Source organism: Aethalodelphis obliquidens, unplaced genomic scaffold (genome assembly GCF_003676395.1).
Source record: "Aethalodelphis obliquidens isolate GAN/ISIS:26980383/991018 unplaced genomic scaffold, ASM367639v1 scaffold61, whole genome shotgun sequence".
NCBI lineage: Eukaryota > Metazoa > Chordata > Mammalia > Artiodactyla > Delphinidae > Aethalodelphis > Aethalodelphis obliquidens.
The window spans coordinates 3013233-3041045 of NW_020838005.1; the positions used below are offsets into that span (position 1 = coordinate 3013233).

The following is a 27813-nucleotide window of genomic DNA, read 5'->3' on the forward strand; positions in this document are numbered from 1 at the left end:
AGAAAAGGGGGCGGGGGACTCGGCTTGTTGTGTTGCTGCCCAAGAACCAGAGACGGTCCTGCTGCGGTCGCACCTCTTCCAGCCGCCCGACAATGTCGTCTCACTTAGTAGAGCAGCCGCCGCCCCCGCACAACAACAACAACAACTGTGAGGAAGGTGAACAGTCTCTTCCCCCACCAGCCGGCCTCAACAGTGAGTACTGGGCCAGCGGGCTCGGTAAAGGGGATGGGGGAGGAGGAGCTGCTCGGGCCGCTGCCGCCAGCTCCGCGCGGGGAGCGGGAGGAGAAGGCAGCCCATTGGTCAAGGCCTAGGATGTGCGGATGACTGACAGCTCCCGTCACCTGTCAGGAGGAGTTGCTCCTGTCTTCCTCCAGACCTGGCTCAGCTCCTTCCTGGGGTCTTGGGTGGGGGGCTGCTTGGGTTCGCCGTTGGGAAGGGTAGGTGGGTGGGAAGACGAGGGCGTCGAGCGGATCCCACCTGTGGTGGGCCCCTGAGCGGAGCCAATCGGGGCGTGGAGGGGCGGGCCTTGGGGCGCGGGGAGGGAGGGTGGGCGGAGCGGGCCGCCAAGTGGACGTGGGCAGGGATGGGGACGTGCGGCGGGGACGCCAGGGGATGGACGCGGGCGGCGGACTGAGAGGAGGGGGCGGGCGAGGGACGGGCGGGAGGTCAAGTGTGCGGTACGCCTTGGGCCAAGCCCGGCTGACCCCACCTCACTGGGTCGGCCTTCCCCCAGGGCTCAAAATGTGAGACCTCTGGTTGCGTTCCTTTGTTAGCATGAGCTGGCCAGGAGAATTATTTGGTAATTTAGTGGTTACTTGTATCACGTGACGGGGGGTGGGTGTGAGGAGGCTATACTACTTTTTTTTAAAGATGTTTCAGAGTTGCTCAAGTAATTTTTTTTTTTTTTTTTTTTTTTAACATTGGGGTTGTGTGTCCTGTAAACCTGCTTACGAACAGCTTCTTGAACCATCCAAGATTGCACAGATCACGGAGTCTGGGGCAATGAATTTTCAGAAACGGGATTAAAAATACATTGGTACACTGGGGCGGTTGAAAGTTAATGGCAGTATCAAATTACGACCAACTACAGTTGCTTTTGCTAACATTCTGGTGCTTAGACATCTTGTTCTAAGGTGATTCCCTGTTGTCTTTAAAGCTCGCTGGAAGCCTTGGAAAGGTTCTTGCCTTAACCTTCCTGTAATTTACCTTTTGAAAGAGGTGGTTGGGACAGTTAGCGTATGGCCAGATGAAGTCGTTTAAAAATCAGTTGGATGCTTAAATGACATTTAAAGGCACTCTAAGATCTTTCATCAGAGGGAGGTGTTCCAGCGTGGCCTAACAATTATTTTAGGGAAGAGAGTTCCTGTCCTCACAAGATGTTTTCATTGCTTATTCTTTTTGCTCCATCTTTTGATTAGGTGATTCTTTAAATGTTGACTTTTAAAAACTTTTAAGTGTCTTATGTTCTAGAATGTAAGATTTAGATATTATTTCCCACAGTAAGATTAATTTCTGTGTGTTTTAATGTTCTTTGCTTCACATATTAATATGCATTTTAAAATTAATTACCTGTATTTAGAACCATGTGATTTTAGAACGGGAAGAAACTTTAGCGATAACTGTCCACTTTTATTTACTGGTAGAGAAACAGGTCTATTTAGAATGGATAAAAAACAAGGTTCTACTGTATAGCACAGGGAACTATAGCCAATCTCCTGGGATAAACCATAATTGAAAAGATACAGAAAAAAAGAATGGATATATGTGTATAACTGAGTCACTTTGCTCTACAGCAGGAATTAGCACAATTGTAAATTAACTCTACTTCAATAGAAAAAACAAACAGGTCTAGAGTGAAGTGTGTTGTCCAAGTTCATGGCAGGCTAGGTCCTAGAGCTGAGGTTTTACTTTCATCCGACTAGTGTTGCTTTCAGGACACTTCTTTTCATTGGCCCACAATCCCCTGATTATGTGTGTTTCTTATTCTCTCAGTGTATGCCACCTAATGTATAGAGGTGACCTGCCTATTGATCTCTTTTTAATGTACTGTTTCTTAATTGTATTCCAGTTTTCTGTGATACTTACAAGTTGGCTGTTTGGTTACTATGTGTACCCGACTTCACAGAAAGCAAAGGAATTTTTCTTTTCCTTTGACCATGTAACAGAAAAATGGGGTTGAGCTCTGTGTGATGGTTTTCCTCCGTGTCCTGACAGACCTCTGAGGTCTTTGATGTCCTTGGCCAATCAGGTACTGCTACGTTTGTATTAGCTCTTACAGAAGTGCAAGAATGCTCAGCCTGTGTGTGATATCAAAATGTTGCTTTGGGAAATCTGCTAGATAGAAAGTATTTTATTTGAGCTAGGGTGAGCTGCTTTTAAATGTTACTGAAAAGCTTTCAGATAAGTGCCATGTTTCATTACGCTCCTTTCGCCTTTTACTCTTTTTTAGCTCATTATACAACACTGGACTGAACAAAACAAGAAGTCTTATTGATTCCTTCAAGTGATTTTTGGGCACTGAGCAAAACAACTTATTCGGGCATCTAATACTATCCAAATTGCTGATAAGTTGAAGTTGTTTGTTGCATAAAGTTGCACAACTCTGAAAAACAGGAGATGAACTCATTGTACAGATTATCTCTGGCTTGGGATTTTATCTTTAGTTCAGGGGTCAAAGTTTTAATAGAAAATTATTGAAATATTTGGAATAATGAAACCGTTCTCTGATTTTTTTTTTAAGTTTATCCTTGTATGGGGACTGTTTGCTTTCATTACAAATTAGTGGACAAATATCTGAACTACTTCCAAAGTTAAAAGGATATTTTCCAGTTGATAGTTTTATTCTAGAGAAAACTATCAAGTTGCTTAAGAATATTGGACATTTATGTCATAAAATTCAGTAGGTAATATGAGGAAAATTATGGTAGTAATAAAATTCTTGTTACTGTTTCATGTAGGAAGTGCAGCCTTTTTTTTTCTTTTTCTTTTTTTTTAGTACAGCCTTTTTTATCTTTTTAAATATCTACAGCTATGATGTACTTGCTTCCTCAGTTATGGCAAGAAGGCTTTTAAGGCTATGACACGTGAAACTCCAATGCCTTATAATACTGTTTTTTTTTTAGAAAAATGTTAGTGAATGTTCTCAGTCTGGATTCCAGCATCAGGTACTTGAAATAAAATACATGTTTTGAGGAAAGAAAATAAGACATGATGAAATGTGTTAGCCCCGGTTACGATGAGTTACACATGGAATTGAAAAGTTGGGGAAAGAATGAGAAATACTCTTTTTCCTTTTCTCTCTTCCCCCATTCCCTCACTGTCCTTGCAAGAGGATTAAACTGGTGATTATAAAATTATAAAGAGTAAATACAGCATACAGTCATGAATGCAAATCACAATTATTGGACCAACCTTCACGAAGAACTGTATTACAGAATGTAGAAGCATGCACCTCTGAATCCTCTTAGCAGTTCTCAGACTTAAACTAGAAAATAGCTCCTGTAGTGTGTATATGTATCACCTGGCTTAAGAGAACGATTCTTAGTTTGTAAGTAGTCTTTTAATATAATGGAGCCTCCAGTTTTTAATTTTAAAGGCTTAATTATTAGGAAGGGAATTCACTCAGATTTTTTTCCTGCATTGTATTGCTTGGACAGCACAGTCCTCATGTCTTATTTCCTTTCCAAGTAAAAAGGGACTTCGTGAGGATTGGTAGTGTTAGAACGTCAAGAAATTCTGAGGCTATAAATCAGGAATGAACTAGGAGATGAGAAAAAGGTATGTGCAGTTCAACTATTGAGAAAGATAAGTTTGATTTTTTCCACTTTACTCAAAAGATAAAGCTAGTATATACACATTTTTTTTTCAGATCTAAATTTTTTTTAATTCTTTATTGGAGTATAATTGCTTTAAGTATGTAAACATTTAATGGATATCTATGTCCTGACTTTCTCTGCAGAACTGATTATTTCCATAGATGATATTACTGGAACAGAATTAAGAGTTAAAGGAAATCTACCATTTTAAGGCTTTTAATGGGTATTGCCAGATTACCCAGCAGAATGTTCATGGAAGTCCTGGTTGTAATAACAGAATATTAGAAGCAATCATTTGGGTGATGATTAACCATTGCCATTTGGATAATGGTTAAAGCATGGTATATCTTTATGATGGGATGCAGTGCAGTTCCAAAGAACAAAGTAAGGCAATATATATTGACATTGAAAGACATCAACGAGTTGTTAGGTAAGAAACACTATTTACAGAAAAATATATACAGTACAATTCCATTGTTTTTATTTGTAATAACAAAAGCAAAACACAAAAGTATTCTCTGGAAGTCTACATATGAAACTGTTAAAAGCAGTTTCCTTTAGGAGTAGGAATGAGAGGTTGGGAGGAGAGGTATCAATTTTTTTCCTTCACATACTGATGTTTACATTTTCAAGGAATGCATTAATTTTGTAGTAAGAAATGTTTTTAAAAGATACTGAGTATAATTATAATAGTAACTAACACATAGCACTTGTTATGTACTCGGAACTTTTCGTTGTGTTTTATTCCTGTCATCCTCCCAACAGCCCTATGAGGTAGATGTGGTGTTTTGTGGGTTTTTTTCCACTATGTGCAGGCAACCATTCAGTGTGTGTTTTTTTTAAATTGAGGTGTGACATATAACATTAGTTTCAGGTGTACAAAATAATGATTTTATTTATTTTTTCATTCATTTTGAAATGACCACCACAGTAAGCCTAGTTAACATTCATCACCACACAGTTACGAAAAAATTTTTTTCTTATGATGAGAACTTCTAAGATCTACTCTTTTCTTTCAAATATACAATACAGTTATTAACTGTAGTCACCATGCTGTAAATTACATCCCCAGGACTTATTTCTCTCCTGACTGGAAGTTTGTACCTTTTGATCACCTTCAGGTAGACACAGTTATTATCCCTATTTTACAGATGAGAAAACTGGAACACAGAGAGGTTACTGGAACACAGAGAGATTAAGTGACCTGTCTAGGCTGTGACAATCTGATGTGATAGAAGGGGAGTCTGGGACAACTGGACGTGACAGAAGGTAGAAGGAGAGTCTGGCTTCAGTCTGTGGTCTGAGCCACTATGCTAATACATGCCCGATAGGTACTGTCTGCCTTGAGTAGAGGTGCCTTCAGTTATGTTACAGAGTAAGGCAATTACAGGTCCTTTTCACTAAGCTTTTCTGGGTGGGTCTCCTCAAGTTCCTACATTGTGATTACTTACATATATTTAATGTAGAAGGTAGAATTTAGATATGGGTTTGGAAGTCCTTCAAAAAAGCAAGGTTTTGAAAACCTGACATTGTTACAGCCTTTTTTCTCTCTGATCAGCTGCTTCAAGTGAATGTTAATTGTATTTTAGAGAAGACTGGCTTCCACGGAGACCCATCTAGAACTCCTGGTTCCTTAGTTCTGCTTCTGCCAGAGCACCTGCAGCCTTTTATTTTTTTCACATTGGGCTTCTGTACAAGAACTGGTCCCATTGGTGTAGAATAAATTGGACAGTCCTAGAAAGAGTGGGAGTAGGAAAAAAACAGTTTGTTCATCATATACCTCTCTCTCTGTCGCTCTTTTCAGTTAAAATATTTTGTAGAGCTCTAAATTTAGGGATGCTCGTGGTATATTTCTTATGCATTCCAGAGGCACTCCACAAGTATTTAGTTAAATGACCTTCAGTGTTAGATCTATCTTATTAGCTTTGCTAGTTGAATTTCTTCATCCATTTTGAATACTGCCTAGCCTGTGTCCATTTTTGTGTGTGGACGGAATGAGACCGTGGAGATGTCATGGAGTTGTGTTGTTTGGCAGTACAGTCCCAAAGAATGGGGGGTGATGATGGGACTCTGACAGCCACTGGGACCACCTTGGAGGGGAAGGAGGGAAAGGGTAACTTCACTTCTATGGAGCAAATGCTGTTCTAAGTACATTACAAATATCAACTCTTTTAACTAGTGTATTGATGAGTATCTCCTGTTTACTAGGCATTTTACCTGTGTTACTCTATTTAATCGTCACAGCAACCCTGGGGGGAAGGTACTATGTAATCATCTCTGTTTTACAAATGAGGAAACTGAAGCTCAGAATGTCATAGTAAGTGGGAGAGTCAGATTTCCAACCAGGGCTACCTTTGAGCTTTTCCTTTGTAGACGGGTGATGTTGAGTTCACTTCTGGGTCTGGATTAGCGGTAATCTCATTTTAGGGTTTGGGCCTGTTATTCTGATTTACGGATGGAAGACTGTTCTGCCACAGAACTCTCTCTAACACTTCTGCTTGGAGTTTAGAGAAATGGCTCCACCAACCTGCTTGGTTATGTTTTCTAAAACAAAATTTGTTGTAAGGAATGGAAATTAGAAAAAACATACACCACTCTCTTTTTGTTATGAAGTTGTTTTATTGGCTACTGTTGTCAATGCGTATTAGAATGAAAGGACCTTCATGTAGTCAGCAAACTCATGGAGCCAGTATTTTCAAGACCAGTCCAAATTACCAGGGCCCCATCCTTTCCTGTGGCTCCACCCTCTTTGACTGTTCGCCTGAGGCAACGTCAGTGTTGCCCGTAGCAGATGCCTGGTTTTCTGCCCCAAACCAACGAGGCTTCATGAAAACCCTAGAAAGTGTGAACTTGTGGGAGAGAAGAGAGAAAAGGCCAGCTTGCAAGGTATGTTTAGTACATAGAGAAAGGAGAAGTAGAAAGAGGGAGGCATAAAGGAAGGGAAGAAGCTAATGTGTGGGATAGGGATAAAGCTTTTTTTAGGGTTTTTAAGCATTCTCACCTGATTTAGTTAAGAGCCAGCTGCATTCATTTTATGCTCCAGACTTGCACACAAACTGAAATGTTGATGATTGGATTTAAGTTCCCTCTCCAGGAACGTCTCAATTGTTTGTGCTAATTAAGGCACAGTTGTTAACATACTTAGATGACCTTTATGACGTTTCTAAATACAGGTGGAGAGGACACAACTAAATAGCTGAGGTAGATGGAGAAGATACAACTAAATAGCTGAGGTAGACTGGAAAAATATATATATGTAATTAAAATATTAAACGTAAGTACCCTGTCTGGTAATAAAGTAGCTGTTTATTTTTTGAAAAGCAACCAAAAATTTTCAGTAAAGTATTTATTGTATGTAAATTAAGTTTTAACCAGAGAGGAAACTGGCTGAAAGACACATCTTCTAAGATACTCATTTTAGAGGTCCAGCTTCTTCTAAATCAGTTGATTGCACGAGCTCCTTCAGGAACAGCACTATATAGCTTTTCAGACTTTTATTGCTCCTTGTTTATTTTCTTCAGAATACTTTGGCATTTGCTTTGAGGCGAGCCAGAATTCTTATCTGAATTCACCATATTCACATGCTGTGTTCTGCTGTGGTTAACTGCAGTTATCTGACTTGTCCAACAGGTTCCTGGGTGGAGCTCCCCATGAATAGCAGCAATGGCAATGATAATGGCAATGGGAAAAATGGGGGTCTAGAACACGTACCCTCCTCATCCTCTATCCACAATGGAGACATGGAGAAGATTCTTTTGGATGCACAACATGAATCCGGACAGAGCAGTTCAAGAGGCAGTTCTCACTGCGACAGGTAAGTGAGATCCACGTTTTGGTGGAATTCTGGAAATGGAAGGGTTGCAAGGTTACTTCCCACTAGAAAAAATAAATTGCTTACATCTTCATGTGACAAAATTTACAACCCCCGATTTCTTGCAGCATGTGTGTTTAAATCAGATAGCCAATTGACAAGGACATGAGTGCCCACTTTCTCCTCAGATTAAATCAGTTTCCTTAGATTGTGTCGTTTTCAGATGTTTACTAGTTTAAAAGTCAGCGGTATAAATGTTTACTTACAGAATTAATCTAACTTTCTCCCGTTTTCCTTTGTCCTTTCACAGCTCTCTTTCTGCCTCCAATACAGTTACCTCTGTAATCTCTGTCCTCCCTTCTAGGTTGTGAGGCTTTAGAAGGCAGGGATCCTGTTTCATCTCCTCTGTACCCTTGACAGTCATGATGCTGGCATACAGTAGACATTCAGGAAATGTTTGAGTCGCAGGAGGTACAAGTTGATTCAGCTTGTTGTATAGCAGTATTTGCACGGTGGAAGCACCAACTAAGGTCTGTAAAGATAGTTAATTTTGAAGGCGGCCGTTGCGTTTCCTTAGAGCTCAGAGGAAGTTTTGTTTCAGACCTCGTTTTTCTATATTTGGCTTGGGGAGACATTCTTCAATTAAGGACTGCATGTGGTGAAAGAGTTAAGGATACAGACACGTATGAGGAGAATGAAACTGCGTTGTTAGTTTATATTTCAGTACAAGCTTCTCTTTTTCCAGAGGGACTAGGTATTACATGACATAGTGGTATATTGAACATTCTTAGACCAGTGACAGCCATAGTATTAGCATTCTGGGGTACTGGATGATCTTCTGGCTAATTAAGAGTTCACTGTTATTGGCCATGTAGAAAATGCAGATACACAGGAAATAGACTAAGGGGACATCTAAAAATGTAAACAGTGATTATCTCTAGGGGATGGAATGATGGCCATTTTTCTTCTTCCAAATTTTTATACTTGGTAAAAATTGTGTGTGTGGTACATATTATTTCTCATCAGAAAAAGCAGAAAAGGAGAATCAAGAGTTAAATCATGTTCGAAGTGCCTGCGTGACTTATGATCCACCGTTGTCACCAGGGCCGCAGAGGACGGGTCTGACGGCTCTCTGGCACACCCACCTCCCAGTCACATCACTCACATGTCCCTGTGCTTCGGAAGAGCCGGGATGGCTCTTGTCATGAGCAGAAGCAGAGCAGATGGCTCTTCTCTGAGCAGCTTGCCACCAATTCTGGGAGCTACGACATTAGTCTGTTTTTTGAGAATCATGTTTATATTATGTTACATTTATGTTATGAGGCTCACGGGTGGGTTTTCTGAAGTTTTCTGCTGCTTATGGGCTTGTTGATAAGCCTTTTATTACATGTTCAAGTACTGGTGAGTCCCTTAACCTGCCGTTCACTTGGTGCTGTCATTGAGCAGAGATAAGATCACCTGCCCGGCCTTCTGGTCATCTTATGTCATTTCTGGTTGCAGTTATACTTGTGGTCGAACACGAATTCATCTTCCCGTGATCACGTTTCAGTTAGGTTTCTGAACATGTAAATCGAGATGTGGCGGGTGCCCTGGGACACTTTCCTGTTCTCCACTTACACATCTTCAGGCTCTGGGTCACTGGTCACGTCTCAAGGGAGGCCTGGAACTCTAGCTCAGTAATGCTCTCCTGGGATACCTAACACTTGAACATTTAAGAATGTCTTCACAGTTCATGTCATCTGAATTGCCAGCATCTCTAGATTTGAGGTTGTTAAGCAGTGCTTCTTGTAGGCGGAAATGGTTTAGGATTGTTGGCTATTCATCCCCAAGCTAATTTATGTATATTTTCATACGTATTTAAAAATTTAAAAATTATTCCACCAGTATATTTTTGTCACTGTGGTGGTTGTTAGAAGAGATGCCCCTATGTGTTTTGCTTTGTGCTCCAGCCTATTGTAGGAGTTTCCAACCTATTGTAGGAGTTTCCAACCTACACACTATATTCCCACAGGGAGCTTTTAAAAATACCAGTACACAGACCCCATCCCTAGAGAATCTCGTTCTGTTGTCGAGACATGAGAAAATTTTTTTTTTTAAAGAAGATGTTGGGGTAGGAGGTTTTATTTATTTATTTATTTTTGCTGTGTTGAGTCTTCGTTTCTGTGCGAGGGCTTTCTCTAGTTGCGGCAAGCGGGGGCCACTCTTCATCGTGGTGCGCGGGCCTCTCACTGTCGTGGCCTCTCTTGTTGCGGAGCACAGGCTCCAGACGCGCAGGCTCAGTAGTTGTGGCTCACGGGCCTAGTTGCTCCGTGGCATGTGGGATCCTCCCAGACCAGGGCTCGAACCCGTGTGCCCTGCATTAGCAGGCAGATTCTCAACCACTGCGCCACCAGGGAAGCCCAACGTGAGAAAATTGTAAAAGCTCCCCAGCGGATCCTAACATGAGCCAGGATGATAATGCATCCCAAATGGATCAGTCTACCAGTGAGATGTTGAGTATTTGTCTAAGCGAGCTTGGTGCCAGTGGTAAGAAGAGTGTAAAGCAGAGCTGTGCTTCTCTTGGCTTTTTGACTTGGTCATTCTGCTGCCTTGACCTGGTCATGGTTCTGTAAGGCTGGTCCTTAACTTGACCTCTGGCTGTGAATCCAACAGTGTTATGAGCATAATAACAGTATACTGAGGACAACCAGAGTCCCTCGTTCTACTTGGTTCCTGTGCTATAGCCTGAGATTTCTCGTTGAAGACAAAAATTTTCTAAATACAATAATATGGTGGTTTGGTATGGAACCAGTTTTTCACTTTTCCTTCCCCCACTTCAGAATCTCCTACATCAGTTATAATCGTCAAAGACTGGTGATCTTACTTACTTTCCAGTCAGTCTCACTAGCATCTCTATATATTACCATTGGACACATGCTCTTGACAGCGTTGATAGTTAATATCTATTCCTTTGAGCAAGTTAAGCCTGGAGCATCCTTCATGCCCACTTGAGTTTACATTTGGGGAGCTGGGGTGTGTAGTGAAAGGTCTAGTGACTCGCTGTGGTTACACAAGGAATCATTGATAAAGCTAAGAATAGCACTTAGCACATTGTATTCATCTCTTGTATCAAGTACAGCTTGTGACCATGTATCTTTGTCTAAAACTGTATCTGTAAATTTTTATAGTTCTGGGAATATATCTTGTACTTGTGAAAGGTTATCACTTGCTATAAGTTTATATAATTCACTCTGAAATATCTCAAAGTCAGTATTTCAAAAGTAAGTAAAATAGTGGTTCTCAAACTGTTTGGGCTCAGTACTCCTTTACACTTGTAGTAACTATTGGGGACCCCAAAGATCTTTTGTTTATGTGGGTTATATATTTTGATATTTACTATATTAGAAATTAAAACGGAGAACATTAAAAAGATTTGTATTCCTTCATTCAACAAGAAGCCTATTACATGTTAACATAAGTAACTTTTTTAAACAAAATTTACCTGTTGTCCATAACCAAAAAAATTAGTAAGAATAGTGGCATTGTCTTACGTTTATGCAAATCTCTTTAATATCTGGCTTAATAGAAAACAGCTGGACTCTCACCTGCTTTTACATTCTTTCTATGTGTATATGCTATTACACAAAATTTAGCCTTTGGAAATTTTCACTGTACACACATGGCAAAATGAGAATGAAAAAGGCAAATAAATCCTGATAGTATTATGAAAACAATTTTAACCTCAAAGACCCTTTGAAAGAGTCATTAAGAGCCGCTTTCACACTTTGAAGATAGCTGGTGAATTGTTTAACGATGAAAGAACTTTGAGAAAAAGAACCCCAAACTAGAGTTTCTGAATTTGAAGATCATTTTACATTTATTGGAAAAAGAGTAAAAATAAGAAAATGTGACAGTCTTGTGTCTTTAGGTAGTATTTCCGTTGCAGATTTATCATTGCAAAGGAATTTATCACCACTGAAAAATTCTAGAACATTTGGGAGTAAGGGTGCTCAATTTCATTTTTTCTTACATGGGGTTGTGGTATACTTTCTGATTTGCTGCTTTTTCAAAGACATACCACTATAACTTTTAATTTTCTAATTTCCAGTAGAGGCTAATTTATTTGACAAAATGAGAATTAAAACTAATGGCTATAAATGTGTCTTTTTCTTCTAGCCCTTCTCCACAAGAAGATGGGCAGATCATGTTTGATGTGGAAATGCACACCAGCAGGGACCATAGCTCTCAGGTGTGTGTGTATGTTTGTTTATTTTTCTGATTTGCATTAGATAATTAGGAAAAATGCAAATCTCTAAGTCTGTTTTGCTGAAATATAGTAAAGAATATGAAGACTTTAAAAAATTGTTTGAACAATGGAATATTACTCAGCCGTAAAAAAGAACGAAATAATGTCATTTGTAGCAACGTAGACGGACCTAGACATTGTCATACTGAGTGAAGTAAGTCAGAGAAAGACAAATAAATGATATTGTTTATTTGTGGAATCTAAAAAAATGGTATAAATGAACTTATTTACAAAACAGAAATAGAGTCACAGATGTAGAAAACAAACTTATGGTTACCAGGGGGAAAGGGATAAATTGGGAGATTGGGATTGAGATATACACACAACTGTATATAAAATAGATAACTAAAAAGGACCTACTGTAGAGCACAGGGAACTCTTCTCGGTACTCTACAATGACCTATATGGGAAAAGAATCTAAAAAAGAGTGGATACATGTTTATGTATAACTGATTCATTTTGCTGTACACCTGAAACTAACACAACATTCACAACATTTTAAATCAACTATACTCTAATAAAAAATTTAGAAAAATACTTTGAAGCCATTTTAAGTTATTCAGTTTCTGATGTTGGAATTTATGCTGCTGTGGTCGTCGTCATGCTCCTTTACAACTAAGAATTTGGGGTCCTAAAAGAATTGGGAAATTCTTGTCTATAATGTGTCATTCCAATATTCCAGGCTAGTTTCTTGAGTTTATAAATAGAAAACTGAGGCACATGTCTTATTTAAGGTCACAGAATAAATGAAACGGAAGGTTGTTGTAGAACCAGGTGTGAAAGCTTTTTTGCGTCTCAAATCAAATCAAGCTAGAGACAAAATTCACCTAAATTATGCAGGATTCCTTAAGGTAAAGAAGTTAAATATAGTTTCACAAGGAGTTGACATGTTGGAAATATAGATGGATATAGTATTGAAAGCTTACAAAGGTTTTTATTGTAAAACTTGGGATAAATAAATAATTGTCGTTAATGATTTAGAATGTTCATAGCCAGCCCTTGACTTTATTGATCTGTCAGATCACCTGCAAGTGTCAGAGTGCAAATTTTTTTTATATATAAATTTATTTTATTTATTTATTTTTGGCTGTGTTGGGTCTTCGTTGCTGCGCCTGGGCTTTCCCTAGTTGTGGCGAGCGGGGGCTACTCTTCGTTGCGGTGCGCGGGCTTCTCATTGCAGTGGCTTCTCTTGTTGTGGAGCCCATACTGGCTCTAGGCATGCGGGCTTCAGTAGTTGTGGCATGTGGCCTCAGTAGTTGTGGCTTGCGGGCTCTAGAGCGCAGGCTCAGTAGTTGTGGCGCACGGGCTTAGTTGCTCCGCAGCATGTGGGATCTTCCCGGACCAGGGCTCGAACCCGTGTCCTCTGCATTGGCAGGCAGATTCTTAACCACTGAGCCACCAGGGAAGCCCAAGAATGCAAATTCTTGAGAACAGGAGGCGTTGTTTTTTTCTCCCATGTTAAGGTACTTGAAGAATATATGTTGAGTGAATGTTTGAATGAATGCTAACAAAAACTTTGTTTTGCGGAGTTCTCACTGTGCAGTGTCCTGGCTCCCTTTGCACTGGAAATATTTTGCATGTTACCTTGGTTCCACCCAGTATTCTTTCTGTTTAGGAAGCTGCACACTTTCTCCCTACGTTGACTGTGCTTTATTTGTGCTGTTTTCTGAAACCTAGAAACACTATGGGACGGAATACTAATTTATTTTATGATGAACTTTATACCGTAGAGAAACTTGTAGTAGCAAGGCTACTACAGTCAATTTAAACCAGGTTACGTTTTTGAAAAGGCAGTCTAACTCCTATAAGAAAAACATTATATCCTGTAGAGTAAGACTTTTAGTAAGAGAGAAATCAATAGGAATAATATACTTGAACTTCCAAAAAGCCTTTTGCATTGCTTGTTTCTAATTGAAGAAATGCTAATTCAAAAATTAGTTACTTTAGGGTTTGGGAAGGTGGATTTCTTTTTCATGAATTAGAAGGAAGCTTAGGGTTAGGAAACAGTTAAAAACAGTTAATAAAGGACTTAATGGTACTTGCTCTTATTGAATTTTTTAGATTGTCTATATGAGGAATATATGACATTTTTAGCCTTTTTAAGAGGAGGAAGGAAAGAAGCTAATATTTACTAGATACATTCCAGGTGCAAAATTTTTTTTTTTTAATTTTTTCCCACTGTAATGTTCTCAGCCCAGTGAAAGAGGTGACATAATGCCCATGAATGAATTGGAAAAAATGAAGCTGTGTCTTAATTAAGTTACTTACCTAAGATCAAAAGCAAGTAAGTGATAGAGTCAGGACTGAAACCAGGGCTGTCTGGGCCTGTGGCCCCTGTTCTACTAAAATAAGTCGATGAATGGGATTGATTTCAGAAGAGCTCACAAGGTCGTGAGAATGAACTAAAACACATGTCTGGTGAGTCATGGTACAAGGAAGCCTAAGGTGTAATGCCTTTAGGAAAAAGTTGTTCAAACTGGACTTTTAGGATAATGGTCCTCAAGAGTCAGTTTTGTAGCAGAAAATAGACGGTAGATTGTCTCTCAGAGGCGTTTTTCAGTGTGTTTCTGGGACCAAATAGGCCAGCACAGGGTCGGGTGTCATTGGAAGATGATACAAAGTGAAAATGTCTTCCTTTTCCCTCCTGTAAAACTGTGGTTTATCTGTTCTGTGCTATGTAGTTTAATATCCACATTTAGAGACCTAAGAGAGCTTGAGGTGCGCCAGAGAAGGAAAATGTAAGTGATTAGAAGGTAAGGGACTGCCCATGATAATAGGCTGAAATGATCAGAATCTTCTGTCTGAATAGTTGTAGCTGTGGAGCGAGGGTTATTGATTTGGATAAAGGCATGAATATTACTTCATTAGACTAAGTGCATTTTTACCGTATTCTGAAATTCCAAGAATCAGAAGGCAATTTAAAGCCTAAAGCTGGCAAATGTAAGATTAATAAAAGGAAGCACAGGGCAGTAGTGAATGAGGAGAGCTTACAATCCTTATTCTTAAGGTAAGCATTCTAAACTGATCTGGGAAGTTTTTGTGTTTTTTTTTTTTTAATAATAGCCCAAAGATCATCATCTTTAAAAATTAGAATAAAATCTTATTATATTTTCATTCTTTTGGAAAGTATGAAATACTAGCTTGTTCACACATTTAAACCTGAATCTTTGAGCAGTTTTAGAAGCGACACTTAAGACCAATGTTGGAAACTGAACAGAAGTGACCTGTAGTGTGTTGAATGAGGTATTGTGTGGCACAGGCTGATCTATAAGTAAATTGTAACAATTTATCGTTTTTGATTTAGGGTATTTTCAGATTTACTCCAGAGAGCCAACTCATGATTCTGAGTAATCTCAATACTCAGTGGAACAAGCTTAATCCTAAAGGCTACATTATGTTATTCAGTGGTATTTGCCAAGTCCAGCAGAACTAAATAAGAATGAAAATACCAGAGTAGCAAAAATCCACAGGGATTTTACTTTCTGTTTGATAGCAAAAGGGACCATCTATATCTAGAGATTCTCTGAAGCTACCTTCCTGGAGCAGCTGTTTCATAGAGAATTTTCATAACTACCTACAAAAAAGAATGAAAGTTTGAATTCTATCCAAACAAAGTAACAAATCCAAATAATGCTTAGCTTTGAGACCCTTTGGTTTGAGGTCATAGCATTATATTCCTTAAAACTGAATAAATAATGCTGTGTCATTTTTTAGGAATTTCTCGTCCCTGTGGGGTCTGGAAAGAGAAGCTATTGGAAATTTTGATTGATCTTAGCCTGAAACTTTAGGTTATTATCATTAGCAAGGAGAAGGACTTTTTTAATTTATTTGATGTGAAAGATGTCCAGTTCTTACTCTGTATTAAATAAATTACTCTTAAAACTTTTCGCTTAAGTAGTTTTGTTTGTTTGTTTGTTTGTGGTACACGGGCCTCTCACTGTTGTGGCCTCTACTGTTGCGGAGCACAGGCTCCGGATGCGCAGGCTCAGCGGCCATGGCTCACGGGCCCAGCCGCTCCGCGGCATGTGGGATCTTCCCGGACCGGGGCACGAACCCGTATCCTCTGCATCGGCAGGCAGACTCTCAACCACTGCGCCACCAGGGAAGACCTGGCTTAAGTAGTTTTGAATAAACCTTGGAAAATGTTTGGATAGCAATTTGTCTAAAAATCTCCTTCTAGGGAGTAAAACCTAATGCCTAAGAGTAGGGGGTATAGAGACCATTTGCCTGGGTTTGAATAGTGGCCCTGCTACTTACCGCATATAGAAACTTGGGCAGTCACTTAATTTATGTCTCGGATTCCTCATCTGTAGAATGGAATAGTAATAGTTCCTTTTCTTACAGGATTGTTGTAAGGTAAAGGTTAATGCATGTAAAGTGCATAGACTGATGCTTGTCTCTTGATAAATGCTTAATAAATACTAGTTATTTTAAGTTATTATAAATTATTTACTTTCTCAGCCCAACTCCCAGTTATTTTATTTTCTCATTACTTTATATTTGTTAGCATATACTTTTTGATGTTCCCCTTTGTTTTTAATTATGAAAAATTTTGAATGCATACAAAAGTAAAGAGGATATTACAATAGCCCTTCATACACGTATCACCCAGATTCAATGATTATCAATGTTTTCCACACTTCAGTTACACTGTATCCCCAAATATACTTTTTTCAGATTCATATTCTTTTTTTTTTAATTGAGGAATAATTCAAATCTCAGGTTTATATGCTGTGTTTAGACATAACAGTGAAACTCACTCAAGTTTTTTTTAAGATGTTAAATACTCTGATCTTAGATCATTTTGTCAACCTTTTTGGAAAAATGACATCTTTTTACATAAAAATTATTGATGCACAAGCTTATGATTTTTGTATATTTTCTGTCTAGATTTGTCTTCTGTAGTAGGAAGGATCAGTCTTCTTTTTCTCCTTTTTTAAAATGTGAATTCTCCTTTACAGTCAGAAGAAGAAGTTGCAGAAGGAGAGAAAGAAGTGGATGCTTTGAAGAAAAGTGTAGACTGGGTGTCCGACTGGTCCAGTAGACCTGAAAACATTCCACCTAAGTAAGTCAGTACATGGTTCTTTTCAGTGGACACAGTGCATGTAGTGTGGGCCTGCTAATTCCTGAGATATTTTCAGCAAATGCATTTCTGACACCTGCCTCTGCATTTCTTCCCCCAGGGAGTTCCACTTCAGACACCCTAAACGTTCCGTTTCCTTAAGCATGAGAAAAAGTGGAGCCATGAAGAAAGGGGGGATTTTCTCTGCAGAATTTCTTAAGGTGTTCATTCCATCTCTCTTCCTTTCCCATGTTTTGGCTTTGGGGCTAGGGTAAGTATTGGTCAGTGCCTGAAGTTTCTTCCATTCATTTTATTCACAGATTTTATTTCCAGCTGTAAGAAATATACGTGAAAGCAGTTTGTGTTGTCCTTTTAATGTTTCAGCACAAGTGGGATGAACTCAAAAGAATTATTGAAGTCGATTCACTTTTGGTGTATAGGGTTCCCCCGCTCTCTGAAAGTAGAGCATGTCTATGAAACCTTCCGTAAGCTGAAATGGTGTAAAGCGAAGAAGCAATTACCTTAGGACACATCTTGCTAACTGATGCACAACATACATCGAGGTAAAGCACAGATGCTCACAGATGCAGTTCAAAGCTATGGGAGCTGGATGCTGAGGTGCTGAGTGTGATTCCTGGGAAGGACGCGCTCTCACTGCTCCGAGTGCGCTTCCTCTGTAACAGCTCACTGCAGAACCATCGCTGAACACTGTTCACTTTTTGCCTTTTTTTATAAAAGTGAAAATCCTCTTCGAATTCCTTTCAGTTATCGAAAACAGGTACTAACATAGGTCTAACCTACATAGCGAAGTAATGAAAAGCAAACTTTCGAAAAGCGGGGGATACCTATCCAATAAGCATTTTTAAGAGTAGAGTTTTTTCTTATTTGAAAATAAGTTGTTCATATGATTTACTACTCTAAAGGTTCATTTTAAAGTGAGCTCTTCTATATTTGATTTTTCTTTTTGGGTCTTGTTGTTGTTGTTTATAAATTTCTCAAGATAAGCTGAGTTTTAAAGTAAATTAATCATTAGTGTATAAAGTTGGCATTGTTGTGAGCATTTCTCTTTCCCAAATGGGAAAATATACCATTTTATCGAGTAGTCCTTGAGTGCAACTGGAAAGCTGGTTGGGGTTACTACTGTTTTCTCTTTGTATTGACAGCATTTTTCTTTCCTTCTAAAATTGACCCCACATTTACCTGCAATTCATTAATTTTTCAGGGATTTCTTTTTTTTTTAAATAGATCTTTATTGGAGTATAATTGCTTCACAGTACTGTGTTAGTTTTGGTTGTACAACAAAGCGCATCAGCCATATGCATACATATGTCCCCATATCCCCTCCCTCTTGAGCCTCCCTCCCACCCTCCCTATCCTACGCCTCTAGGTCATCGCAAAGCACGGATCCTGTCTCCCTGTGCTGTGCTGCTGCTTCCCACCAACCAACTATTTTACATTCGGTAGCGTATATATGTCGACGCTACTCTCACTTTGCCCCAGCTTCGCCCTCCCACCCCATGTCCTCAAGTGCATTTTCTATGTCTACCTCCTTATTCTGCCCTGCAACTAGGTTCATCAGTAACATTTTCTTTTTTTTTACATTCCATATACATGCGTTAGCATACGGTATTTGTTTTTTTCTTTCTGATGTACTTCACTCTTCAGACTCTCAGGTCCATCCACCTCATTACAAACAACTCAATTTCATTTCTTTTTATGGCTGAGTAATATTCCATTGTATATATGTGCCACATCCTCTTTATCCATTCATCCGATGATGGACACTTAGGTTGTTTCCATCTCCAGGCTATTGTAAATAGAGCTGCAATGAACATTTTGGTACATGACTCTTTTTGAATTATGGTTTTCTCACAGTATATGTCCAGCAGTGAGATTGTTGGGTCATATGGTAGTTCTATTTTTAGTTTTCTAAGGAACCTCCATACTGTTTTCCATAGTGATTGTATCAATTTACATTCCCACCAACAGTGCAGGAGGGTTCCCTTTTCTCCACACCCTCTCCAGCATTTATTGTTTGTAAATTTTTTGATGGTGGCTATTCTGACTGGCGTGAGGTGATACCTCATTGTAGTTTTGATTTGCATTTCTCTAATAATTAGTGATGTTGAGCATCTTTTCATGTGCCTCTTGGCTGTTTGTCTTCCTTGGTGAAATGTCTGTTTAGGTCTTCCACCCATTTTTTAACTAGATTGTTTCTTTTTTTGATATTGAGCTCCATGAGCTGTTTGTATATTTTAGAGATTAATCCTTGTCTGTTGTTTCATTTGCAAGTATTTTCTCCCATTTTCAGGGTTGTCTTTTTGTCTTGTTTATGGTTTCCTTTGCTGTACGAAAGCTTTCAAGTTTAAGTAAGTCCCACTTGTTTATTTTTGTTTTTATTTCTGTTACTCTAGGAGGTGGGTCCAAAAAAATCTTGTTGTGATTTATGTCTAAGAGTGTTTTTCCTGTGTTTTCCTCTTAAGAGTTTTATAGTGTCTGGTCTTACATTTAGGTCTTTAATCCATTTGGAGTTTATTTTTGTGTATCGTGTTAGGTAGGGTTCTAATTTCATTCTTTTGCATGTAGCTGTAGCTGTCCAGTTTTCCCAGCACTGAAGAGGCTGTCTTTTCTCCATTGTATGTTCTTGCTTCCTTTGTCATAAATTAGGTGCCCATATGTGCATGGGTTTATCTCTGGGCATTCTGTCCTGTACCATTGATCTATATTTCTGTTTTTGTGCCAGTACCGTACTGTCTTGATTACTGTAGCTTTGTGGTGTAGTTTGAAGTTGGGGAGCCTCATTCCTCCAACTCCATTTTTCTTTCTCAAGATTGCTTTGGCTGTTCGGGGTCTTTTGTGTTTCCATACGAATTGTAAGATTTTTTCGTTCTAATTCTGTGAAGAATGCCATTGGTAGTTTGATAGGGATTGCATTGAATCTGTAGATTGCTTTGGGTAGTATAGTCACTTTCACAATATTGATTCGTCCAATCCAAGAACATGGTATATTTCTCCATTTGTTTATGTCATCTTTGATTTCTTTCATCAGTGTTTTATAGTTTTCTGAGTAAAAGTCTTTCACCTCCTTAGGCAGGTTTATTCCTAGGTATTTTATTCTTCTTGTTGCAGTGGTAAATGGGAGTGTTTTCGTAATTTCTCTTTCTGATTTTTTGTTGTTGGTGTATAGGAAAGCCAGAGACTTCTGTGCATTAATTTTGTATTCTGCAACCTTACCAAATTCATTGATTAGTTCTAGTAGTTTTCTGGTGGCATCTTTAGGATTTTCTATGTATAGTATCATGTCATCAGCAAACAGTGACAGCTTTACTTCTTCTTTTCCAATTTTGTATTCTTTTTATTTCTTTTTCTTTGATTGCCGTGGCTAGGACTTCCAAAACTATGTTGAATAAGAGTGGCGAGAGGGATATCCTTCTCTTGTTCCTGATCTTAGTGGAAATGCTTTCAGTTTTTCACTATTGAGTATGGTCATATATGGCCTTTATTATGTTGAGGTAGGTTCCCTCTATGCCCATTTTCTGAAGAGCTTCTATCATAAATGGGTGTTGAATTTTGTCAAACGCTTTTTCTGCATCTATTGAGATGATCATATGGTTTTTATTCCTTAATTTGTTAATGTGATGTATCACGTTGATTGATTTGCATATACTGAAGAATCCTTGCATTTCTGGGGTAAATCCCACTTGATCATTGTGTATGATCCTCTTAATGTGCTGTTGGATTCTGTTTGCTAGTATTTTGTTCAGGATTTTTGCATCTATGTTCATCAGTGATATTGGTCTGTAATTTTCTTTTTTTGTGATATCTTTTTCTGGTTTTGGTATCAGGGTGATGGTCACTTCGTAGAATGAATTTGGGAGTGTTTCTCCCTCTGCAATTTTTTGGAAGAGTTTGAGAAGGATCGGTGTTAGCTCTTCTCTAAATGTTTGATAGTATTCGCCTGTGAAGCCATCTGATCCTGGACTTCTGTTTCTTGGAAGATTTTTAATTATGGTTTCAATGTCATTACTTTTGATAGGTCTGTTTGTGTTTTCTAATTCTTCCTGATTCGGTCTTGGAAAATTGTACCTTTCCAAGAATTTGTCCATTTCTTTATGGTTGTCCATTTTATTGGCATAGAGTTGTTTGTAGTAGTCTCTTATAATCCTTTGTATTTCTGCAGTGTCAGTTGTGATTTCTCCTTTTTCATTTCTAATTTTATTGATTTGCATCCTCTCCCTTTTTTTCTTGATGAGTCTGGCTAAGGGTTTATCAGTTTCATTCATCTTCTCAAAGAACCATCTTTTCGTTTTATTGATCTTTGCTATTGTTTTCTTCATTTCTGTTTATTTCTGCTCTGATCTTTATGATTTCTTTCGTTCTACAGACTTCGGGTTTTCTTTGTTCTTTCGCTAGTTGTTTTTTTTTTTTTTTTTTTGGCGGTACGCGGGCCTCTCACTGTCGCAGCCTCTCCCGTTGCGGAGCACAGGCTCCGGACGCGCAGGCTCAGCGGCCATGGCTCACGGGCCCAGCCGCTCCGCGGCATGTGGGATCTTCCCGGACCGGGGCACGAACCCGCGTCCCCTGCATCGGCAGGCGGACTCTCAACCACTGCGCCACCAGGGAAGCCCTCGCTAGTTGTTTTAATGTAGTGTTAGGTTGTTTATTTGAGATATTTCTTGTTTCTTGAGGTGAGATTGTATTGCTATAAACTTCCCTCTTAGAACTGCTTTTGCTGCTTCCCATAGGTTTTGGGTCGTTGTGTTTTCATTGTCATTTGTTTCTATGTATTTTTAAATTTTCTCTTTGATTTCTTCAGTGGTGTCTTGGTTATTTACTAGCACACTGTTTAGCCTCCATGTATTTGTATTTTTTACAGTTTTTTTCCTGTAATTGATTTCCAGTCTCATAGCGTTGTGGTCAGAAAAGATGCTTGATATGATTTCAATTTTCTTAAATTTTCTGAGGCTTGATTAGTGACCCAAGGTGTGCTCTATCCTGGAGAATGTTCCATGTGCACTTGAGAAGAAAGTGTATTCTGCCACTTTTGGGTGGAATGTTCTATAAATATCAATTAGATCTGTCTGGTCTGTTGTGTCATTTAAAGCTTGTGTTTCTGTATTTTCTGCTTGGATGATCTGTCCATTGGTGTAAGTGGGGTGTTAAAGTCCCCTACTATTATTGTGTTACTGTCAATTTCTCCTTTCATGGTTGTTAGCATTTGCCTTATGTATTGAGGTGCTCCTGTGTTGCGTGCATAAACATTTATACTTGTTATATCTTCTTGGATTGATCCCTTGATCATTATGTAGTGTCCTTCCTTGTCTCTTGTAACAGTCTTTATTTTAAAGTCTTATTTTATCTGATACGAGTGTTGCTACTCCAGCTTTCTTTTGATTTCCATTTGCATGGAATATCTTTTTCCATCCCTTCACTTTCAGTCTTTATGTGTTCTTAGGTCTGAAGTGGGTCTCCTGTAGACAGCATATATATGGGTCTTGTTTTTGTATCCATTCAGCCAGTCTGTGTCTTTTGATTGGGCCATTTAATCCATTTACATTCAAGGTTATTATCGATATGTATGTTCCTCTTACCATTTTCTTAATTGCTTTGGGTTTCTTTTTGTGGATCTTTTTCTTTTTTGTGTGTTTCTCGCTTAGAGAAGTTTCTTTAGCATTTGTTGTAAAGCTGGTTTGGTGGTGCTGAATCCTCTTAGCTTTTGCTTATCTGAAAAACTTTTGACTTCTCCATCGAATCTGAATGAGATCCTTGCTGGGTAGAGTAATCTTGGTTGTAGGTTTTTCTCTTTCATCACTTTAAGTATATCCTGCCACTACCTTCTGGCCTGCAGAGTTTCCACTGAAAAATCAGCTGATAACATTATGGGGATTCCAACATTATGGGGATTCCTTTGTATGTTATTTTTTGTTTTTCCCTTGCTGCTTTTAATATTTTTTCTTTGGATTTAATTTTTGTTAGTTTGATTAATATGTGTCTTGGTGTGTTTTTCCTAGGGTTTATCCTGTATGGGATTCTCTGTGCTTCCTTGACTTGGGTGACTATTTCCTTTCCCGTGTTAGGGAAGTTTTCAACTATAATCTCTTCAAATATTTTTGCAGACCCTCTCTTTTTCTCTTCTTCTTCTGGGACCCCTGTAATTCAAACGTTGGTGAGTTTAGTGTTGTCCCAGAGGTCTCTGAGACTGTCTTCAATTCCTTTCATTCTTTTTTCTTTATTCTGCTCCTCAGCAGTTATTTCCACCATTTTGTCTTCCAGCTCACTTATTCGTTCTTCTGCCTCAGTTATTCTGTTATTGATTCCTTCTAGTGTATTTTTCATTTCAGTTATTGTGTTGTTCATCTCTGTTTGTTTGTTCTTTAGTTCTTCTAGATCTTTGTTAAACATTTCTTGAATTTTCTCAATCCATGCCTCCATTCTATTTCTGAGATTCTGGATGATCTTAACTATCATTACTCTGAATTCTTTTTTCAGGTAGATTGCCTATTTCCTCTTCATTTATTTGGTCTTGTAGGTTTTTACCTTGCTCCTTCATCTGTGACATATTTTTTTGCCATCTCATTTTTTTTTTTTTTTTTTTTTTTTTAATGAATGGGATTATGTTCCTGTCTTACTGGTTGTTTGGCCTGAGGCTTCCAACACTGGAGTTTGTAGGCTGTTGGGTAGAGCTGGGTCTTGGTGCTGAGATGAGGAACTCCATGAGACCTCACTCCGATGACTATTCCCTGGGGTCTGAGGTTCTCTGTTGGTTCAGTGGTTTGGACTCGGATCTCCCACCACAAGAGCTTCGGCCTGACCCCAGGCTCGTGAACCAAGATCCCGCAAGCCGCCGGTTCACTTTGTGCTTCTCCTGTCTCCTTGAGCATCAGAGTCCCCCACCAGCGGCCGGCAGGCGCCCTAGTTGGGGGGAGACTCTAACTCCGCATCTTCCCACACCACCATCTTGACTCCTCCAAGGATGTCTTTTAAATTCTTCTGTTTTTTCTGGATTTGAACAATTGAGGAAATACACTTTTGAAATATTTTAGGAGTTAAACACTTGTGGTTAAATATTTTTAAGACATATCTGCTCTGCTCTTTGAGTATGCCCAGTGGGTCCTCTTCTGTATATAATGTGCAGAAGAAGTACAGCATCTCTTATCTTTCCTGTAAGGAGCTCAGCATATGGGAGAGATGTTCACGGTAATGAACTTGGAAACATATGTGACTTTCCCACACACACCTCCTGCCTTTCTGGGTGCCTGATCTGCTTTTGTGAGGGTGAGCACAGTGATGGCACGCAGCAGAACGGGGGGTATGTGAGAATGCTGTATGGGGTAGGAGTTCACATTCCCCGGCAGCACTGACTGCACACTAGTTCATCTGCCCTCAACAGGTTGGCCGGCTTTTGTACCTTGGAGGAACTCTTCCTTTTATGAATCTTCAGACTGTTTCTCTTGCTGGTGTAACAGTTGTTATAGACGAATGTAGAAAACAAAAGGATTCTAAAAAGTAAAGTTGGTTTTCTTACGTTGGGGTGTGAGGCTGGTTCCATCTTTTCCTTAACTTCCCTTCTGCTTCTGTTATATAAGGGTCAAACACTTGCTTGGCATGGGAAAGTAATATAAGGCCCTAATCCTTAAGAGTTAAACTGTTAATAAGAGCATTTTAAAGCACTGGCAGCTTTGTAATTTGGTATATTACTGTATTTTGTGTCTGAAATATCAGTAGAATTTTTTTCCACCACAGCGGACCGTCTCAAAGGAGGTTAGCTCTGCTTTACTCTTTGAAGGGATCTGTTCTCTCTGGCTTTGCTTTGTCTAATCACTGCCCCAGTGATGTCCAGTCCTGCCCAATGAGTAAACATAATCATATAAAACCAGTTTAGCTGGCTGATGACTAGCTTTAAGTAAGTCAGTGATGATTTCAGGGTGTTAGGGAACTGTACACACGAACCTTTAGAGCCTTGTACAATGGCTGAAAATTCTCATTTGTAAGTACAGTTCAGCCTGTGGGCAAGTTGGTATAGAGATGTTGAAACAGATGAAACATGATATACTGTGTTTCCTTTCAGCATCTACATTGGAAAACGACTCAGCACGCCTTCTGCCAGCACCTACTAAGGGAAAAGAAGAGCCCCTGGGAAAGCGTGTGACTTGTGAAGTGGTGTATTGTCACAGTAGTTTATTTGAACTTGAGACCATTGTAAGCATGACCCAACCTACACCCTATTTTTACATATCCAAGTTCCAGTAACTCTCAAATCCAGTATTTTATTCAAACTCTGTTGAGGCATTTTACTAACCTCATTCCCTTTTTGGCCTGTAAAACACTTTAGAATTTCCTAACAGAGTTTACTGTTGTTTAGAAATTTGCAAGGGCTTCTTTTCTGCAAATGCCACCAGCAGATTATAATTTTGTCAACAATGCTGTTGTCTCCTTTTAGGTACCACCAGACTTAGACCTGCATCATTCATGGTATAAATTTTACTCTTGCAAGATAACTCCCATCTTTCTCTTAAAGCAAGACCAGGTTAGCAAATGATATAAAAGCTTTGTTGTTGGGTTTTTTTTTTTTTTTTCAAGACAAAGGCAAGCTTCCCTAAGCTTGAATTTATAGTTATTAAAAAAGAAAAAAACAAACAAAATAGGACACAAGAAAAAAAAATATCCTGGGCAATAAAAACTTATTTTAAACCAGCTTTGGAGCCACTTTTTGTCTAAGCCTCTTAATGGCGCCTTTTAATTTGTAGGAGGCAAGCTATGTAAATGATAGGTATAAAATAGAAGAACTCGAATACATCAGCAGATTTTAATACTAGTATGTTATAATGCTGTCTTTTCTATGGTGTAGAACCTTTATTTCTGGTAAGGAATGTCTCAGGCCTAGAAATCTATGAAATTGCTTTGGGGACTTCTGTGTGCGTGTTTGGTATTTTTATGTTTATTAGCTGCATGTGAATTTTTCGTGGCTTTGATTTTTCTTTTTTCTTTTTTTCTTTTTTCCTAAGAGGCTTTGGAGTGAGTTCCAGTTTGTGGTATAAATACAGGCTTCTTGTTTTAGGAAGCATCACTTACACTCTGAAGCCTTTAAACTCTGAAGATAACTGTTTCAGAGTTATTTCAAGCACTTGGGCAACTTTGAAAACCAGACTTGGGTTGTGGGAACAGTTGACAGAGTTCTGAAGAGATGCCATTGGTTTTCTTCTGCTCTCTCCCTTTCTCATGTTTACTGTACAGCCTGCCCAAGGCGATTCCTGTGATTGTGCAGGCGCCAGCCATTTCCTTCTCCTGTAGCCATCTTTTCAGTTATGTTCAACTCCTGAAGTTCCAGAACACTCAACAACTTCCTCTAATGATATACCTTTTGGTTCCTTTCTCAAATGTGAAGCTTTAGGACCAAATTGTTAGAAAGCAACAGATTTACCCGTCATTTCAAGTAGGTTTATTGACTTTCTGAACACACAGCATGATTCTGAAGGATACTATTATATGTTTTATATATAAATAATTACTGTTTATGGTATAGGCATTGAATATTTAGAGAACCATTGTTAATTTGAAGGCTAGCAATCTATTCAGTAAATAAGGAGCATCAGGTTGACTTGAATAAAAGCACTCTGACCAGCAGGTTTGCTAGTTTGCAGAAACTACCTGAGTCTTTTCTCTCTCACATGAAGTTTTGTAAAGTTGATGTGTTATAGTGGAAAATAACATACAGATTAAACAAAAAAATTAATTTCTGACTCTCGTTTTTTAAGAATGTAGCTGGCTGTCTTTAAGAAAGATGAGATATCCAGATAGTCTTCTGAATTCTTTGACTTTGTTTTTCTTTCTAGATTTTGGTGTCTAAATAATTTTGGACATTTTTTTATTATTCCTTGTTTCTATCTTATTCACACATCTGATAACGTTTGATTTGCCTTCTGTAACCTATTTATTTCAAGTCTTCATATTTCTTTGGGAAGAAAGTAAATCTGCTGGCCCGCTGACTTTGAAAAGTCTGAATAAAATTGGAAAGGCCGGTAAAGTTAGGAGAACTAAAGAGCTAAACCGTTCTAATATACAATTTGTATTACAGTTGGTATCATGGGAGGAAAAAGTAAAATTATACTTAAAGAAAAGCAGCTTTTTACAGGCAACACATTACTCTCTTTTGAAAGTCAGTAGTGATCTTGTCAGGTGTGTGGCTGAATTTGGGTATATTTGTGGGGTTTTTCCAACATTGAAAATAAATTTAGTCCTGCCCTTTTTCTTAAAATAGCTCTGAAATTTTGGACTATTACTTAAAACATGAATACATGATCACAGTAGAACTTAATCGTAAGATGAAATCATGCAGTATTTATTGATAACCCTAACATCTGGGATAAATGTTTATGCTCCTACCCAGATTTGTGTTGAATGGAAACAGATTGTGTGATTGGAAAGGAGAATTCGACAACTAACAGTTGACATTTTTAAGATTAATGTTTAGAAAGCTTTACACCTGTTTACAATTTGAGGACGAAAAGGCAGTCTTCATTTTTCTTATGTTTGATGAAAACTGGCTTAAGATATTTGTAAATATAATCAAGAGCAAAACTGCACAAACTTGCACATGGAAAAGTGTGGCAAGTTCCTTTGATTGCAGTAAAAACATCTACTGTTCTGAAACATGAAAACTGAAGACTTAGATGATGAATTTTCAAGTGAACCAGTTGTTGAAATTATCGGAATTAACTGAGCCAAAGTGATTATGCATTCTTCATCTATTTAGTTAGCACTTTGTATCATTATATACAGTTTACAATCCATGTATAACTTGTAGCTACAAACATTTTGTGCCATTAAAGCTCTCACAGAA

At 38.6% G+C, this 27813-nt stretch overlaps 1 protein-coding gene across 2 annotated transcripts; it reads left to right on the forward strand.

Annotated features, from left to right (window-relative positions):
• BNIP3L (BCL2 interacting protein 3 like) lies at positions 1 to 27813 on the forward strand. 2 transcript variants are annotated; one of them, XM_027088079.1, is made up of 6 exons: positions 1 to 192; positions 7446 to 7629; positions 11782 to 11854; positions 16873 to 16976; positions 17095 to 17244; positions 25042 to 27813. In XM_027088079.1, exons 1-6 carry the CDS (start codon positions 93 to 95, stop codon positions 25088 to 25090), a joined length of 660 nt encoding a protein of 219 aa, XP_026943880.1. In that variant the 5' UTR covers positions 1 to 92; the 3' UTR covers positions 25091 to 27813. The 2 variants fall into 2 exon arrangements, with proteins under 2 accessions (XP_026943880.1, XP_026943881.1); XM_027088080.1 differs by lacking the exon at positions 1 to 192 and adding an exon at positions 6578 to 6701.

Bases quoted from the DNA above. Each gene is read 5' to 3' on its own strand.
- BNIP3L (XM_027088079.1), top strand. From the start codon at position 93: ATGTCGTCTCACTTAGTAGAGCAGCCGCCGCCCCCGCACAACAACAAC. The intron at 7,630-11,781 runs GTAAGTGAGATC...TTTTTCTTCTAG, and splicing joins GGCAGTTCTCACTGCGACAG to CCCTTCTCCACAAGAAGATG. The intron at 16,977-17,094 runs GTAAGTCAGTAC...TTCTTCCCCCAG, and splicing joins CCTGAAAACATTCCACCTAA to GGAGTTCCACTTCAGACACC.